The following is a 16,905-nucleotide window of genomic DNA, read 5'->3' as shown; positions in this document are numbered from 1 at the left end:
TGTGTGTGTGTGTGTGTGTGTGTGTGTGAGAGAGAGAGAGAGAGAGAGAGAGAGAGGCAGGCATCTTTGTAGTATTGTAAACCTTTAGCCTCCTTTCTGCCTTGATCCTATACCATATTTTCCAATATTTTTCACAATTCCCTCTAATGTCCATCTATTGAGGTTACCAAATATTAAAATACTTGTTGATCTAATTTGGAGGGTCTCATCAGACCCTTAGAAAAATTTTCTACCTCTTTATTTTCTAGAACGTATATATGTTGGTGTGTAAGCTGCAGTTTTATAACACTTTAAGGTTTATACATATTATTTCATTTTATCCTCACGACAATTCTAGGGTGGGAGTAGGTGCTATTATTATCCTCATTTTACAGATGAGGCCACTGAGGCAAACAGTTAATAATGTGACTTGCCCAGAGTAAATGTGTGAGGTCTAATTTGAACTCAGGTCTGCTGTATCTTTTGTGCTACCTTGCTGCTTCATTATTTTCATGATGATCTTTTTTCAAGTGCTTATCATGGACACTGTAATGTGATTGAATTATCATGAAAGTATGGCTCTTTTTGCCTTTGGACACAAAGTAAAACCAGCTCCACAGACCCTCCCTTTTTTTTTTCTTCTCCAAGAAGAGCAAGTGAGCCCTCCCATCGTCGTGTAACTTTCTTTTGTCTTCTGTTCTCATTTATAACCAGAATGCTAAAATTGTTATGATTGAGTTTCCTTGGTAGTATGCTCACTTGTTAGTTACCTGACAAGAGCTCATAGTTAAGAGTTCCACCAGTTAAATAAATGTTTATAAATGGCTTAAAATCTTGTGTGGGAGCATCCTTTGCTTCCTTTTTTTTTTTTGCCACGCTGCCGCTGTTACAAAAAAGAGAACAGGCAGAGAAATGGGGGCCATTGTATATTTTTCTTAATTTCATGGGTTGCCGTGAGAATTCTTCAACTAAACTTCAGCCAACTGAGGATGAACCTTTTCATACTTAGCTAGAACCTAAGGTCTCTCTATGCCATCAGGTCATGAAGTAGAACTCTTGTGAAGAACTGGTAATCTATTAAGAGTCATAAATCTTAAATTAATGTAATGGCTTGCTATATTGCCTTGTTTTAACTTAATCAAGTACATTTTAGAAAGTTTTATGTTGTATAATTTATATCATGTATAGCATTTTATATAATATTAAATGTTAATAGTTGGAAAAGTTTCAGAGGAAATGCCACTTCTGGGGATTAGAGAAAAGGTATATTGAAGGAGAGGAGAAAGGATATTGTAGTTTTGGGTGATTAAGAGTCACTAACCAGGAAAGGAGAAAGTCTGTATTAATGTTCTTGCTAACTCTGATATGACCAGTGTAATTTTGATATTAATGAGTTATTTTATATGATAAATGTTATTACATGTCAGTGTTATTATTCTGTTACTAAATATCATATTCAGTCCCCTCTCCTCCAATAATTTCCTTCCCTTTCTCTGACTTACAAATTTTTTTTAAATTGTGTGGAGAAGCAACTGCTTATGCTTTTAGAGGCAGAAATCCATGCCTGAGGAAACTAGTTGCTGTGGTTACAGCAGAGTAGAGTAAGCTACTGTGCTTTGCAGACTGCAATCTGTATTTCAGGCCCATTTTGATTTATGCATCAAGAACTAACTTCCTGAGGTAAATTTTGAATGGGTAGTGAATTAGAGAGAAAACCTTTGTCCTTTCAGGAATCTTTCTCTCCTACCCCTCCCCCCATCTTTGTTTTTTTTAAAGACATACTCTTACCTTTTTGGTCATCGTCATTTGAATCATAAGTAAAGAACATCTGCTTTTGATGCTGTGAAATTAAATGTACCTAGTGAAGCAAATTGTGATCTAAGTCCTTTCCATCTCCTCAGCTACCCCTATAACCTGGGTTGTGATTTAGGATTTGCCATTGACCAACTCTTTTTCACAGCTAATTAGAAGGACGCTACAGTTCCGTTAATATCCTGTGAGGTGAAGACTCAAGGTATCAGACACCTTGGTCCTAGTTCTGCTTCAGCTTTTCTGGGTTTTTACCTCTTTGAAGGAGTAACTGTTGCTCTATCTGACCTTGAGAGACACTATAGTACATTCAGAGGAGTAGCTGGTTTGGCATCCAGAGCATCTGGGTTCCAGTGGGAGCCTCTACCTTAGGCAAAAGACTGCTTAACTTATTGGAGCTTCAGTTTTCTTATCTGTAAAATTAAGATAATACTTATGCTGCCTACCTCACCTCACAGGGCTGTTGGAAGGAAACTCCTACATAAGTGGGAACTGTTGTGATTGGTAGTCTGTAGTCGTCTCCTCTCTGGGGTTAGCTACCCCTTACTCAACTCACCTTTGTCAGTTGAGTCTCCTGGGAACAACTGTCCTCTAGTCTAGATACTCTATACCTGGCTCATGGGCCCCAACAGGTGCTCTTACCTAAACTAATAAGCAAATAAAGGCATTTACTGAAATGAAAAAGTAAGAATGATAATAAAGCATTTCCCCCATAAACCCTTGGTACACTCTCCTACAAATTTACTTTCTGCCTGGTGTAAAGGCCATATAGCATCAGTGGGAAGAGAGGACACATAGAATTCTCAAAGAGAGAAGCACACATGGAGAAAATGTGTGGCCGATGCAGTTTATAACTACAGCATCACAAGACCCTCCTGATATCTTCTTGTGATGTTCTTGAACTGCCACAGGAGTGGAGTCTCTGCTCAGACCATTCTATGATAAGGAATTGGAGAACATCACAAGAAAATATTGTGGGACTCTGCTGATGTCTCTAATGCCTGGCTGTAATTTCCCTTGTCTCTGGCTTTGGGCTCATCTGAAATCCTGGCCTAGGATATGGCTGTGCTCTTTTAGAAGGAACCAGAGTCTAGGACCAGCAGGAGTTAAGGCTTGGGTCTGTCTTCTCCTGAGCAGGATTTCTACTCCAAGCTTAGCCTCTCAGCCCCTCTTACCAACTTGACTCCCCACAGCTGAACTCTGCTATGTTCTGCTTCAATGCACTATATTGGGGGTGAATGAGTGGGTGCAAAAGGCAAAGAGAAATTCCCCCTCCCCCACCTCTGCTGCACTCTGGAATAGGTACAAGGGAGAAGGTTCAAGTCGTCTTCCAGAACTGACTGTCCTGTCTCTCCTCAGAGTTGAGTGTCTGAGCTCCTTCTTTCAAGAGATAGCTGTAGCTTTTTACAGGTTACCAGGAGCTTGTCTGATCGTTTCCCCAGCCAATCTCTAGAACCTTGTGGAGTATCATTATTTGCTTTCATCCAGTGGCAGATGCCTTTAATCTTATCAGCTTGATTGAGTAACTTTTCCTTAATTTCTTTGTATAAAGAGATTCTTGAAGGGATGGTAAAAATTGGGAGAATAAGCTCCATCATAGGTAAAAACAAGTCTTGAATTTGGTATGAGGTACATTATAATCCTGGAAGAGAGCTTCTGTAAGTCACCTAAATTGAATGTAATTTTTCCTCAGCAATAATGTTGTATAACTTTCCCTACCAGAGACCTAATGCATTTTAAGAACATTTTAGAAAAAGGGCTGCATAGAATTGGGAGAGTGAGAAGGTGGTCCTAAGGAAGCAACAGCTTTGGGGAAAATGGTGCTATACACGAGCCAGGAGCCAGATAGCTCTCTCTTCACGCATTCCAAGCTTTTCAGGCATTCTGGTTTCCCTCATTTGGACATTCTTCAGTTTGTAAAATCACTCCTCAACTGTATTGTTCAGAACTAAATTCAGTACTCGAGGTGGTGGGTGCCCCCTCCTTGGAGGTCTTCAAAGAGAGGCTGGTAGATGATTTGTTGGGTCTCTGATAGCAGAGATTCCTTTTGTGTGTGCGTTGGATTATAGGGTCTTTTCTAATTCTTGAATTCTGTGATTCTGTGATGTGGTCTGACCAGGGTGGTGTCACAGAAGGGACTGTTAACTTCCTTCTTCCTGGAGCCTGTGCGTCTGTTCATTAAGCTCCATCACATTAACTTTCTTGGCTGCCAGATCACATTGTTGATGCATAATGAACTAAATTCTCAAATATTTTTTTTTACCATCTAGCCACACCTTTCTTGTCTTGTCAAGAACTTTTTTTTAAACTACGTAGAACTTTACATTTTTCCCTGTTAGGTTCATCCCAGTGTTCTAGAACCTGTAAAGAACTTTTTGGATCTTGACTGTGCATTGTTTTAGCCATCCTGCCTAGTATGATGTCAAGGATTGTTTTTTTCCAAGGATCATTTTATCCAAGTCATTGATGTTAAATGCACTAGGCCAAGCCACTGGGGATCTCTCTTTCACCCCTCCCCTCATACTTTTTGGTATGCAAATAAAGTTAAATAAGAACCAGAGCTAAACTTGGTACCCTAGGTCTTTAACTTTCGTTTTCCTGGTCTTGGTTCCTTGTCTTTATCTGATAGGTCAGTCAGCAGCAAACAAAACAAAAACAAAAACCCTCGGATTTTTTTGCCTTGTATTTGGGACAGTACGTGACCTCCCTGTTTCACTATGTAACCTTACTGTCTCCCTACATTATGTATATTTTTTCTGCTTTCTTCTCACTTATTTATGTAACCAGTTATTGTTCAGCACTCAATAAATCTTAGTAAGCCTTTAAATTCTTGTTAGTTGATTGAAATTCAGAGTTCTCTAAGATTTTTTTTAACTAAAGAGGCACATCAAAGGGAAGCTATATTAATGATCATGATAGGCTAGCATTTATAGATCATATTAAAGTTTACAAAGCACTTTACAAATGTTATTTTATCTTGATGACAACCCAGAAGCCCATTTTACAGATGGTAAAACTGACTTTTAGAGATTAAATGACTTGCCTAGTGTTACATAGCTGGTAAATATCTAAAGTCTGATTTGAGTTCTGGTTTTCCTGACTCCATACCTAGTGTTCTCTCCACTGATACCTAGCTGACACTCATAATGTGCATTGTATGTGAAATCATGGAATTTGACTTTGTTGCTTTCCTCCTCCCACCCACTCACACCTTGCTAACCTGTTTAGTGCTTGTCAAAAGACATGGGACTCCAGCAGTTAGAATTTTTGGATTTTTTTAAACCAAGAGAAATTGGGAGCTGCTGCCTTAATGTAGACAGCTCCCCAACCCCTTTTGTGTTCTCACTTTGCCACTCTTCTCTTCACAAGTGTGAGTTCTTCAGGTAGCTAACTTCGGTGACCTGAAGTCATTGAATCTCAGCACTGCAGTTCTCTGCTCCTAAAGCTAGGAATTCTGTGCTGTAAGTACTTTCTGCAAGATAAGTATGTTTTGTAAGATACTATGGATTTGCCTAATCTAGAATTAGATAAATAGCTACATCAAATGAAAGGAGTCATGGTAAGTGTTGCACCTGAGTGTAGTGACTTTCTCAAATATAGGTAGTATGTGGTTTATTTGCACTGCTTACTAGGTGCTTCTTACACAATGAGTACTGGTGGTTTTATGAAAAAATTTTTATTCATCAGGAGTTTTTGACTAAGGTTGTCTTTGGTTATATTAGGTAGATAGTTAGATTAGATGACCTAAGATTGATTTCAAGTCATTGATCTTTGTATTTTAGACAGTTATATTGTTTCTTTTACTCAGAATACCTGGTCATTTTTTATTCATCTAATTTTAATGACTGAAGTCTCAGTTTTAGCATCTGTTACATTTAGTTAAGATGATACAGTCTTCCTCTCCCAGTCTTCAATATCCCTTGACATATTCTTTTCTAACATTCTTGCTTTTTCACTTTCACCAGTGTGGTAGAACTGGAAAGATCTCCAAGGAACCCCAGGATGTTAGGGGAAAAAAATCCTTTCCTTTGTATTCAATAAATATTTTAAAAGCTTTTTTAAAAAAAGAGACAATGAAATGCTTTCTTTTTATCTTCACTGTTCATTAATGAAATAATAATAATAATAATAGCTAACATTTGTGGATAAAGGTTTGCAAAGCGCTTTACATGTGTTATCTCTAATCCTGTCCCAGCTCTGTGAGGTGAGTACTGTTATTATTCTTATCTTACAGATGAGGTAACTGAGGCCGAGAGAGTTTGAGTGACTTGTCTAGACTCTAGAATAAGTGCTTGAGGTCGGATTTGAACTTAGATGTTCCTGACTCCAAGTCCAGAAATGCTTATCTACTAAAATAACTAAAGAATAAATTGTATCTTACCTGAAAGGAAATGTTTTTGGATGAGTTTTATAAGAAAGCATTTTTCCCCCTCCTTAATTATACAATTTCTGACTTATAATGCAAGTTTAATTCTGATTATTCTTTCAGCACTCCTAGATCACACCAAAGCTGAGACTTGACTTAAATTTAGTTTATTTCTTTTAATGCTGGTAACACCCTGGAAAAAACAGTTGGTCACATGTCAAAGTACTTTTTGCTTAGACTTAGTATCCTAAGGTGAAAAGATTTAACTTTTAGAAAACTTTTGACTTGGTTGTGAATTGACTTAAGAAGTATTTTGATTTTGAAAGATTGGTACTATATTGAGTTGTCTCTCTCTTTAACCCTTTCATTCTTACCTTTCTTGTAGAAATTAGACATTCATGATTTACTTATAGCATTATACATAGTCTTAATAACTAGAGAAGTTATTAAATGGAAGCCCCATTTGACCCAAGGTCATTGTCATTGATTAATGTGTTAAAGTGTTCCTATTTTGCCAGTTGTATAGAACATTTAGGAGACAGAATAATTTGTATGAAATAATATTAAAATTACAAATCAGTAAAAGGTTGTACTACTAATAAGACATCTCTAATACAGATGTAGTAATGGTACCGTTTATCTAAGAAGATACTATAGCTGACCTATATCACAGATTTAGAAATCCTGGAGAAATCTGGAGTAGTGTAATAGACAGGAAATCATATGTAGTATGGCTGGATAGATAGGTTGGAGCCAGATTGTGATGGGCTTAAGTTGTAGGATAAAGGGAAAAAAGGGTATTTTGCCTCATTTATGAACAATTGACAAGTTCAGTGTCCGTTATTACAAAAGACAGTCTGTGCTACCATTTCTTCCACATCTTTTTAGAGTTTTATAAAGGCTGTAACATGCTGACCTTATCTCTGCCACCAGAATGGGAACAGTAATCTTGGATTAAGTATCAGGAGAGACTTGGGGTTTGAATCATACCTTGGGGTTTGAATGGTGCTTAGTAATAGGTGATTGTGGGCAATCCATTTCCCCTCTCAACTTCACTGTCCTCATCTGTTTAGAAAACAAAATATATGCAATGGTGTAATGGATAGAGATCCAGCTCGAGTCAAGTAAGCTTGGGTTCAAATAACACCTCTGACTCATACTGGCCTTGGGAACACAGACAAGTCTTTAAACTTCAGTGTTCTAGGCCAGTGGTGTCAAACTCAGTTGGAAAGGTATCCCTGCTGGCCTCATCTTGACTCAGAAAACTACAAATGAACATTATCTATGGTGGTGTTGTTGTTGTTGTTATTGTTTTTTAATATTAATTTATTTTTAGTTTTCAACATTCACTTCCATAAGCTTTTGAGTTCCAAAATTTCTCCCCCTCCTTCTCCAAGATGGCGTGCAATCTTGATATAAGCTCTACATATATATTCCTATTGAACATATTTTCACATTAGTCATGTTGTACAGAAGAATTGGAACCAATAAGAGGAACCACGAGAAAGAAGAAACAAAACAAAACAGAAGGAAAAAAAGAGCAAATAGTATGCTTTGATCTGCCTTCAGATTCCATAGTTCTTTCTCTGGATGTGGATAGCATTTTCTATCATGAGACTTTTGCAGATGCCTTAGATCCTTGCGTTGCTGGGAAGGGCTAAGTCTATCAAAGTTAGTCATTTCACAATGTGGCTGTCACTATGTACAGTGTTCTGGTTCTGCTCATTTCACTCAGTATCAGTCCATACAAGTCTTTCCAGCTTTTTCTGAAGTCTGCTTGCTCATCATTTCTCATAGCACAATAGTATTCCATTACATTCATAAACCACAACTTGTTCAGCCATTCCCCCACTGATGGGCATCCCCTCAATTTTCAATTCTTTGCTACCACAAAAAGAGCTGCTATAAATATTTTTGTATATGTAGGTCCTTTGGGCATAATTCCAAATTGCTCTCCAAAATGATTGGATCAGTTCACAACTCCACCAACAATGTATCAGTGTTCAAATTTTCCCATATCTTCTCCAACTTTTATCATTTTCCTGTTTTGTCATGTTAGCCAACCTGATAGTTATGATGTGGTACCTTAAAGTTGTTTTGATTTACATTTTTCTAATCAGTAGTTATTTAGAGCATTTTTTTATCTATGTTGTTTTGTATTTTTATTTGTTTTGTTAAATAATTCCCAATTTCATTTTAATCTGGTTCCTAACAGTGTGATGCAGGCAACATGGGCAGGAGTTTGACACCTTCTCTCCTAGGTAACTCCTAAGTCTAAATTTCAGAATAGTTCTCTGTATGTTTTTTTTGGTAGAGTGAATTTCATAGAATCACAATATTCTAGAATTGAAAGGGACCTCAGTGCCCATCTCATCTAACTCCAGAAAAGAATTCCCACCATAATATACTGTACAAGTGGTCATTCAGCCTCTTTTGAAGACTTCCAGTGAAGGGAACCTACTCCCTTCCAAGGCATCCAGTTCTACTTTTTGATTGCTCTAATTGTTAGGAGAAAATCTTTTTTTTTTTTTTTTGAATATCAAGTCTAAATCTACTTCTTTGCAACTTCCCATCATTGCTCCTGATTTTGCCTACTGGGGCAAACAGAACAAGTCTAAATCCTTTTACAGGTACCAACCCTTTAAATTCATTAAAATAGCTATCCTGTTCCCCACTGATGGTTAGGCTAAATATCCCCCGTTCTGTCACCTGAACCTCATATAACATCAAGTCAGGCCCTTCACAATCTTGATTGCCTTCTTCTGCATGCTTTCCAGCTTATTGATGTCCTCCCTAAACTGTGTGGCCCAGAATTGATGTGCTCTGACCCCAGCCAAGAACAGTGGGAGTATCAGCTCTTTATTTCTGGAAGGTATTTGTTTCTTATGGGGCAGCTAAGTGGCACAGTGGATAGAGGGCTGGGTCTAGAGTGAGAAAGACTAATCTTCCTGAGTTCAAATTTGGCCTCAGACATTTACTAGCTGGTGACCCTGTGCAAGTCACTTAACCCTGTTTGCCTCAGTTTCCCCATCTGTAAAATGAGCTGGAGAAGGAAATGGCAAATCACTCCAGTATCTTTGCCAAGAAAACCCCAAATAGGATCATGAAATCGGACACAACTGAAAATGACTGCACTATAGTTCTTCTCTTATTGTAGCCCAAGATCAGAATAGCTTTTTTGGTTGCCATGTTACACTGCTGATTTGTATTGAGTATATAGTTCCCTGAAATCCCCAGATCCTTTTCAGGTAAACTGCTGTCTAACCATCCTTCCCTCACCTTTGACTTGTAAAGTTATTTTTTGAACCTAAATGTAAGACATTAGCACTTATTCCTATTAAATTTTATCCTATTCAATTCAGCCCAGTGCTTTAGTCTGTCCGTATCTTTTTGGATCATGAATCTGTCATCCATTGTGTTAACTAGCTATTCTGTCCAGCTTTGACTCATCTGCAGACTTGATTAGTATGGCATGTAAGCTTTTATCCATAAAAATATTAAACATGTCAAGGCCAAACATAGATTCCTGGAGTGGGCCACTGGAGACTTCCTGCAAATCTGACATTGACATGTTAAGGCTACTCTTTGAATTGGACTATTAAACCAATTACAAATCCATCTAACTTTAGCCTACATTGTTCTATATTTTTACTCTCCAGGACTTCCCTATGCTTATGAAACCACAGGTTTCATACCCTAAAGATAAAAAAGATAATTCTTTTGTAGTCCTTCATAAGGTTGTTGTGAGGATCAAGTGAAATAATATATAGAGGGTCACAAAAGTATTTTTGAAGTTTTAAGCTATTAAAGACTTTTGGGACGCTTTGTACTTTGTGTGTTGGAAATCTTGCGTGCAAATATAGAGCTGTGGAATATTTATCTTGTTGATGTGCTGATAACAGTAGTTCTCAGATTTGTCATTAAGACTCTGTTCTTAATTCAGCAAAACATTTATTAAAAGTACTTACTATGTGCTTGGCAATGGGGGTGAAAAGATGAAATAGGGTCCTTGCTGACCTAATGCAACTGAGGGCTTAGAATTATTATTATTAGAGGTGTTAAAGTGAATATACAAATAGTTATAAAACAAATTAGTCAATCAGCAAGCATTATTAAGTTCTTACTATCTGTCAGGCACTGTCTTTAGGGCTGGAGATAGAAAAAAAAAAAGCACAAGACAGACCTTGTTCCCAAGGACTAATGGGGAAGACAACATGCAAACAACTATGAACAAACAAGATCTATACAGAATAAATAAGAGTTAATATTATAAATAGATTAAAAAAATTCTCAAAGGAGTGTTATGGACATTTTGAGAAGGAAGAAGTTGATTCTAGGTGGGAGACCACAGAAGTCTTCATAGGTGATGTGTCTGAATTGGATCTTTTTTTTTTTTTTTAAATTAGGCAATTGGGGTTAAGTGACTTGCCCAGGGCCTCACAGCTAGTGAGTGTCATGTGTCTGAGGTCTAATTTGAACTCAGGTCCTCCTGACTCTGGGGCTGATGCTCTATCTACTACGCCACCTAGCTGCTCTCCAAAGTTGTGTTTTTCTCCCCAGACCTGATAAGCAGGAAAGCAGCTCATCAAGCATGTCTTCTCAATTCAGAAGAAACTGGTCCTGTATTTTCTTCAGGCTCTGGAGATGTCTATCGATGGCTGTTGTGTAATAATTTTCAGAAATTCATGCTTGTCTACTCTCAGAAGACAAACATCTTTGTCCTGGATAGTGTTTTGCAGGCTAATTAAGTATTGATAGGGTGAACTTTGTTATGTAAGTATTTCTGTGTTCCAGAACACTTCTTGCTCTCTTTTGAAAAATAATCGTGAATCTATGAACAATGTGTGCTTCCTGAACTCTTGAGTTGGGTTTGATTTTTAGGGGAAATTGCTCCTGGTGCATGGTGGCTGTGAGACAACTGTTGGAGAGTCTCAGTGCTCTATCCCTGCCAAAAGGCAGCTAACTGTCAGGATATGGTCCTTGCTTTGTTGTTATGAAATTAACTGAGCAATTTTGAAACCAGAGCAGAGGAAAATGGCTTTTATTTAAAATTCTACATGGGACAATTTTACCACTTCCAGGGACACACTATATGTTGACCTGAACTTTGGATTTTCTTCTCAGGGAGCCATTATCAATCTGTATAAAAACTAAACTCTAGGGCATAAGGGAAAAATAAACCAGCAGGCTTGACTTACATTCCTGGCAAAATTCTAAAATGCATAATTAAAGAGATGGCTAGTGAAAATCTAGAAAAAGAGTCTGTGATCACAGAGAGCCAGCATTACTTCATTAAGAACAAGCCGGGCCAGATTAACCTTATTTCCTTTGTTGACAAGATTGCTAGTCTAGTAGAGTAGGGTAATTCTGTATACAGCTTAGTGGATAGAATGCTGGGCCTGGAGTAAGGAAAACTCATCTTCCTGAGTTCAGATCTGGCCATGGGACCTTGGTCAAGTCACTTAACCCTGTTTGCCTCAGTTTCTTCATGTGTAAAATGAGCTGGAGAAGAAAATGGCAAACCACTCTGGTGCTAGGAAAACCCCAAATGGGGTTATGGAGAGTCCTTCATGACTGAAATGACTGAACAACAACAACAACAACAAATTTTGATGTTTGTTTTTAAAAAATACATGAGTGTCACTTTACAATGGGTGCTTTTTCTCATGCCATGGAACCTGCCCTCTCATGGAGTTTAGCTAGGGGAAACAAAATAATACTTTGACTGTGTCTGACAATTTGTTTCATTCCATACCTGGAGACCATAATCTGTCAACTGAGAAGGAAGAGGGCCTGCTTGACCTGAATTTCACTGAAATTATCAGTAGTTACCGTGTCAGTCATAGTTCTGTCGTCTTTCATTATTATATCAAGATTTTAGCAAAGTTTTGATAGAATATTTTTTCTCTTCTTGTGGACAAGTGGAGAGATGTAAGTTAAGTGTAATATAGCTAGATGAATTTGGAATTGTTTAAAAGACTGGACCTGAAAAGCAGTCATCAGTGGTTTGATGTCATCTTGGAATAACGTCCCTGGGAGTTCATTAGGGATCTGAACCATTTGTGGTTGGTCTTGTGTTCAGTATTTTTTATCAGTAGATAGATAAAACATTTATTAAGTGTTTTTATTTTCTAGGCACTGTACTAAGCAGTCGGCTACAAATACAAGCAAAGGAAACAGTCCCTCCCGTAAGGAGTTTGCATTCTAATAGGGGAAGATAATATATAAAGGGGAACCTGAAAGAGGGGGTGGGAGAGCAGTCCAGAGTTGAGTTATAAGTGAAGAAGATGAAGAGGAGCGTAGCTGCGTCTCCTTCTGAAATAGTGGTCAGGGCGGGTAGTTTCCAAGTAGGAGAGGGGGCCTGCAGGTTGGGTAAAGGCTGGCTAATGAGGAGGATGTGGAGACTTGGATTAAGGCATAGATAACATGCTTGTCACATTTGTAGATGATACAGCTGGGAAGGATGAGTAAAACATTGGAAGACAGTCAATTAAAAAAGGCTAGAATATTGGGTCTAATCAAATAATGATGAAATTTAATAGGGATAAATGTCAGGTTTTATATTTAGGTTCAAAATTTTTACTTCACAAATACAAGATTTGGCTAGGCACAACTGGTCAGCAGTTTCTCTGGAAAAGATGTGGGCTTTTGGTCAACTGCAAGCACACTTTGAGTCAATATTGTGGCATCCTGGAAAACTAATATGACCTTAGGCTGCCTTCTGAAGGGCACAGTTGTCCAGGGATAAAGAGCTGATGGTTCTGTCCTGTTCTGCCTTTGCTCAGACTCTATCTGGACTGTTCTAGTTGGTTCTGGGCATATTGTTTTAGGAAGACAATTGATAGAACAGAGACCGTCCAGAGGATAGTGACCAGGAGTTGAGGGCTTTGAGTTTATTCCATATGAGCATTTGTGTTGAAAAAATTGTGAATGTTTAACCTGGAGAAGGGAAGTCTTGTAGGAAACATGCTAGCTGCCTTCCGTTATCTAAGGCATTGTCATGTGGAAAAGGGATTAGATTTGTTCTTGAATGAAAGGTGGAAATTTCAAAGAGGCAAATTTAGGCATGGTTTAAGGAAAAAATTCTTAACATATCTTTTTGCAAATGACATGGGCTGCCCTAGGGATGGTAGTAGCTCCTTCTCATTAAAGGATTTGAAGTGGAGGTTGACTGACCACTGACTTGGAACATCACAGATATGATTTCCTTTTCAGGAATGGGATAGCAGTCAAGCCCCCTTCCACTTAGGAAGGCATAACATTGTCTCTGCACTGGAGAACTGTACCATGTGATTAGGTAGTCAAGACTTGTATAGGAAGACAGGTAACAACAGGGTTAGTGCAAAAAGTGTATTTTGTATAATAAGTGCTAAAGGAATATGTTTGAACTACCAGTTTGTAGCAGTTCGTGGCTTCTGGGCATATGGAGGAAGAGGGTGGGATTTGAAATTATTAATATTAATATAGGTGGTGATAGTAGTTGTAACATAAGTTCTTTGTGTCCTTATACCTCATTCAAATCATAATAAAACATGCCATGAAATTTTTTTGCTTTTATGTAACAAACTTTGTATTGTTTGTATTTTGGTAATTTCATTTGGATACGGTTAATTCCTATAAGGTTGAGGATGTGAATGTGACTTGGGGAGAAGAAGAGAACAGCTAGATTCAGAATCACTTCTCTTCCCATAATTTGAAACATGAAAATTCAGAATTTTCATGAGTTTCTCATTTTGTGAGACAAATTCCAATTCAATTTATGAAATACTTCACAGAACAACCTTTGTTAAAGATTTTGTTAAAGATTGAAAGCCTTAGCTCTGCTGCTGGGTAGTACAGCTCTGTGTTAGCTTAGTTTGTGTTTTGTTTCAATGTAGGTATCAAAATTATTTTTTTCATTAAAAAAAGTATTGATAGTCAAGATTTCTCATTAATTCTGGTGGATCCTTCTAATTAGGTGAACTTAGGAAATTTGAATAGAATATTCCTTGTTCCTGGTGTCTGTACTCAGACTATATACACTAATACTTTGATTATATTTTAACCCCTTCTTCAGAATAACAACTGTGTCTTTTCTTTCTTCTATCCACTTCAGCACTAAGTATAGTGCTAGACATATAATAGGCATTTTAAAAATAAAGAAAATAAGGACATAGACTGCGCTAGAATGAATCTTGGAGATCATGTAATCTAATCTTCTAATTTTATATATAACCAACCTGTTGGGTCCTGGGAGACAGTCTTCCTCTCTTACTAAGAGTCCTGAACTCTGGACTCATGTGGTCTGGTGAGTTCAGTCCTAGGAGAGCCTGGCTCTATAGAGAATGATGAAGATTTTTTTCTTCATTGTCACTGAGTCATTTCACCCCTGCTCCAGAATATAACTCTAGGGAAATATCTTTTAAAAAAAAAATCAGTTTCATTTTATTTTCAACTTGGCATGCTCTACCTCTCCTTCCTCCTCTCTCCATTGAGAAAACAAGAAAAAACAAAACCTGTTGCTTACTTGTATTTGTGTAGTCAAGCAAAACAAATTCTTTGGGGACATGCCTTTTTTTTTTCATACTTTTAAGTTTAATCTGCATTGTTAATATTTTATCCATCACTTTCTCAAATTTAGACAGTCAACAAAACAATAAATCAAGGCCTGGTTGGTTAGCATTTGCTAATTTCTAAGGTGTAAGTGTTCACACTGAAAATTTAACAATGAGTTCTCCTAAGTGGTTGGAGTTAACTCCAGGAAACCCTTTGGGGACATATCTTAAATAAATCTTGGAAATGGTTCATGTTTCTAGGGTCTCCCCAAAAGGGATTAACAGGGTTCCTTCTAGAGAAGTACTCAGTATATTGTAGATCATGTATAGGACAGCTATTTATTTCCTCCATCATTATAAAAATGATTAAAACTTGGTTGCCCATGCCTGTAATTTCCTTCTACTGGAGGAGGCTAGTGGATCATGAGTTTAGGGTTTCTTGTCTATGATAAGGCTAAAGCCAATTAGGTGTCTGCATTAAGTCTGGTACTCCTGTGGTGAGCCCCTAGGAGCTCAGGGCCACCAGGCTGCCAAAGGTGTGAACTGAACTGTGAACTATTAGTAAGGTCTGGCACTAGGCTGTACACTTCAAACTTGGGAGGGATGAGGAGGCCTAATCTCTAAAAAAACCCAAAATGACCCCCCGCCCCAGACTCATGACTGCACATAGACAAAGACTTAAAACATGAAACAGTAACCCATAACTCCTAAAACATGAAATATTTTGTGACCTACTGAACAGTCATTTTATCTTTTTTTTTGACTTTGTACTATCTGTGCAACTTCCTCACAGTTTGTATTTTCTAGCAGTCAGTCATTTATTTAAAGCATTTATTAAAAGCCTGCTAAGTGCTTGACACTGTGCTGAATACTGGAGAATACCTTCCTTTTGGTGGTCATCTTCTCCTTTGAGAAGTGTTGTAACAAACTGAAGTCACCTGGAACCTGTAAATCAGTCCAGACCTCTTGAGTCTATGAGGAAGCCACTGAAGCTGGACAAATCCATCTTGGGACCATTCTTTGGTCACTTGTGCTCGGGGAAAGAAACATAAAGTAGAAGAGGCAGCTAGGATTTTGAAATTAGGTCTCAGGCTCACCCAGATGAATATATGGTCTTCCTGTCATGTGGGAGCAGCTACCATAGCTTGAGGATGGGGAGTCAGAGCCATACCTTCAGAAGAGGAAGAAGGGAAGTAGAAGTTAGCTACCTTTCCCTTTAAAGTCTGAGTGGGCAGTTCTTGACTGCTCAGTGGCCAGTCCTCTTTACTGTGCCCCAACATGAGGGTCAGGAGGCAGTTGGGACCAACCAGAAGCATTTGGGTTTTGCATGCTCTTTAGGAGGGAATATGCCCAGCAGAAAGGGTGAAGGCACACACTCAGATCTCTAGAGGATGCCCTCTAGTCTGGCAGATGGGGGTGAGAGTGTGGAGGGGCATAGTGCTGATTTTCCTCCCTTACACAGAGAGGACAAAACAGACCCAGAGAGGGAAAGTGACTTGCCAAAAGTAGTAAGTAGCAGAAGCAGGTTCTAAATGACCCACTTTGGATGCCAAAGCCAGAATCCGTCCCTACTTTAACAGACTTAGTGAACAAAGCAATCACAGCAATTGCTAAACACTGAAGAGTGTTCCCACTTTATCCCTAACATGTATGTTTTGATTACTTGCTATTCCAAAGACAAAGGTTAAACTTAATGGAGGTTTTTCTTTACCATTTGCAGAATAAGGAAGATGAGGAACCAAAAAGTAAACACTTCAAAGAAGAAGAAGAAGGAGGGGAAAAACACAGGTAATAGATTTTTTTTCGTTTGCTTGTTTGTGATATATGGCAATGCATGATATATGTGACCAGTGACCTTTTGTGTAAGTTGGGGCAAAGCATTCAGACGATTTAAGCCATGTTATGATCTACTAAATGTTCTCATTTCCCTCCTTCCCACACTGACAGTGTGTATTAGAAAGAGCACTGTAATGAAATCTGGAGGCCTGGGTTTTAATCTTTGTTCTACCATTAATGAATTGTGTGACCTTAAGCAAATAATTTCATTTTTCTGATCCTTAGAGCAGATGATCTCAAAGGGATCTTTAGTTTTAATATTCTGTGGTGGTAGAGGTGAGTGATGGCAGTGGCCTGAAGAGACAGTACCTATTTAGAAGATTTGGTTTTGCATTTTTACTTGTTTTTTTTTCTAGACCTGACCCAGTTTCTTTATGCTCT

The 16,905-nt window shown here is 38.1% G+C and overlaps 1 protein-coding gene across 1 annotated transcript in view; it reads left to right on the top strand.

Annotated features, from left to right (window-relative positions):
* CCDC12 (coiled-coil domain containing 12) overlaps positions 1-16,905 on the top strand; it is a 65,374-nt gene that overhangs the window by 14,794 nt on the left and 33,675 nt on the right. Inside the window, exon 2 of the mRNA XM_027842129.1 lies at positions 16,409-16,476. Within this exon, the coding sequence (XP_027697930.1) occupies positions 16,409-16,476 (68 nt within the window). The remainder of the gene's footprint in view (positions 1-16,408; positions 16,477-16,905) is intronic.

This window comes from Vombatus ursinus, unplaced genomic scaffold, assembly GCF_900497805.2.
Source record: "Vombatus ursinus unplaced genomic scaffold, bare-nosed wombat genome assembly UNPS02014867.1, whole genome shotgun sequence".
Taxonomy (NCBI): Eukaryota; Metazoa; Chordata; class Mammalia; order Diprotodontia; family Vombatidae; genus Vombatus; species Vombatus ursinus.
The sequence above is the reverse complement of the archived record's forward strand: the minus strand, read 5'-3'. Positions and strand labels throughout refer to the sequence as shown.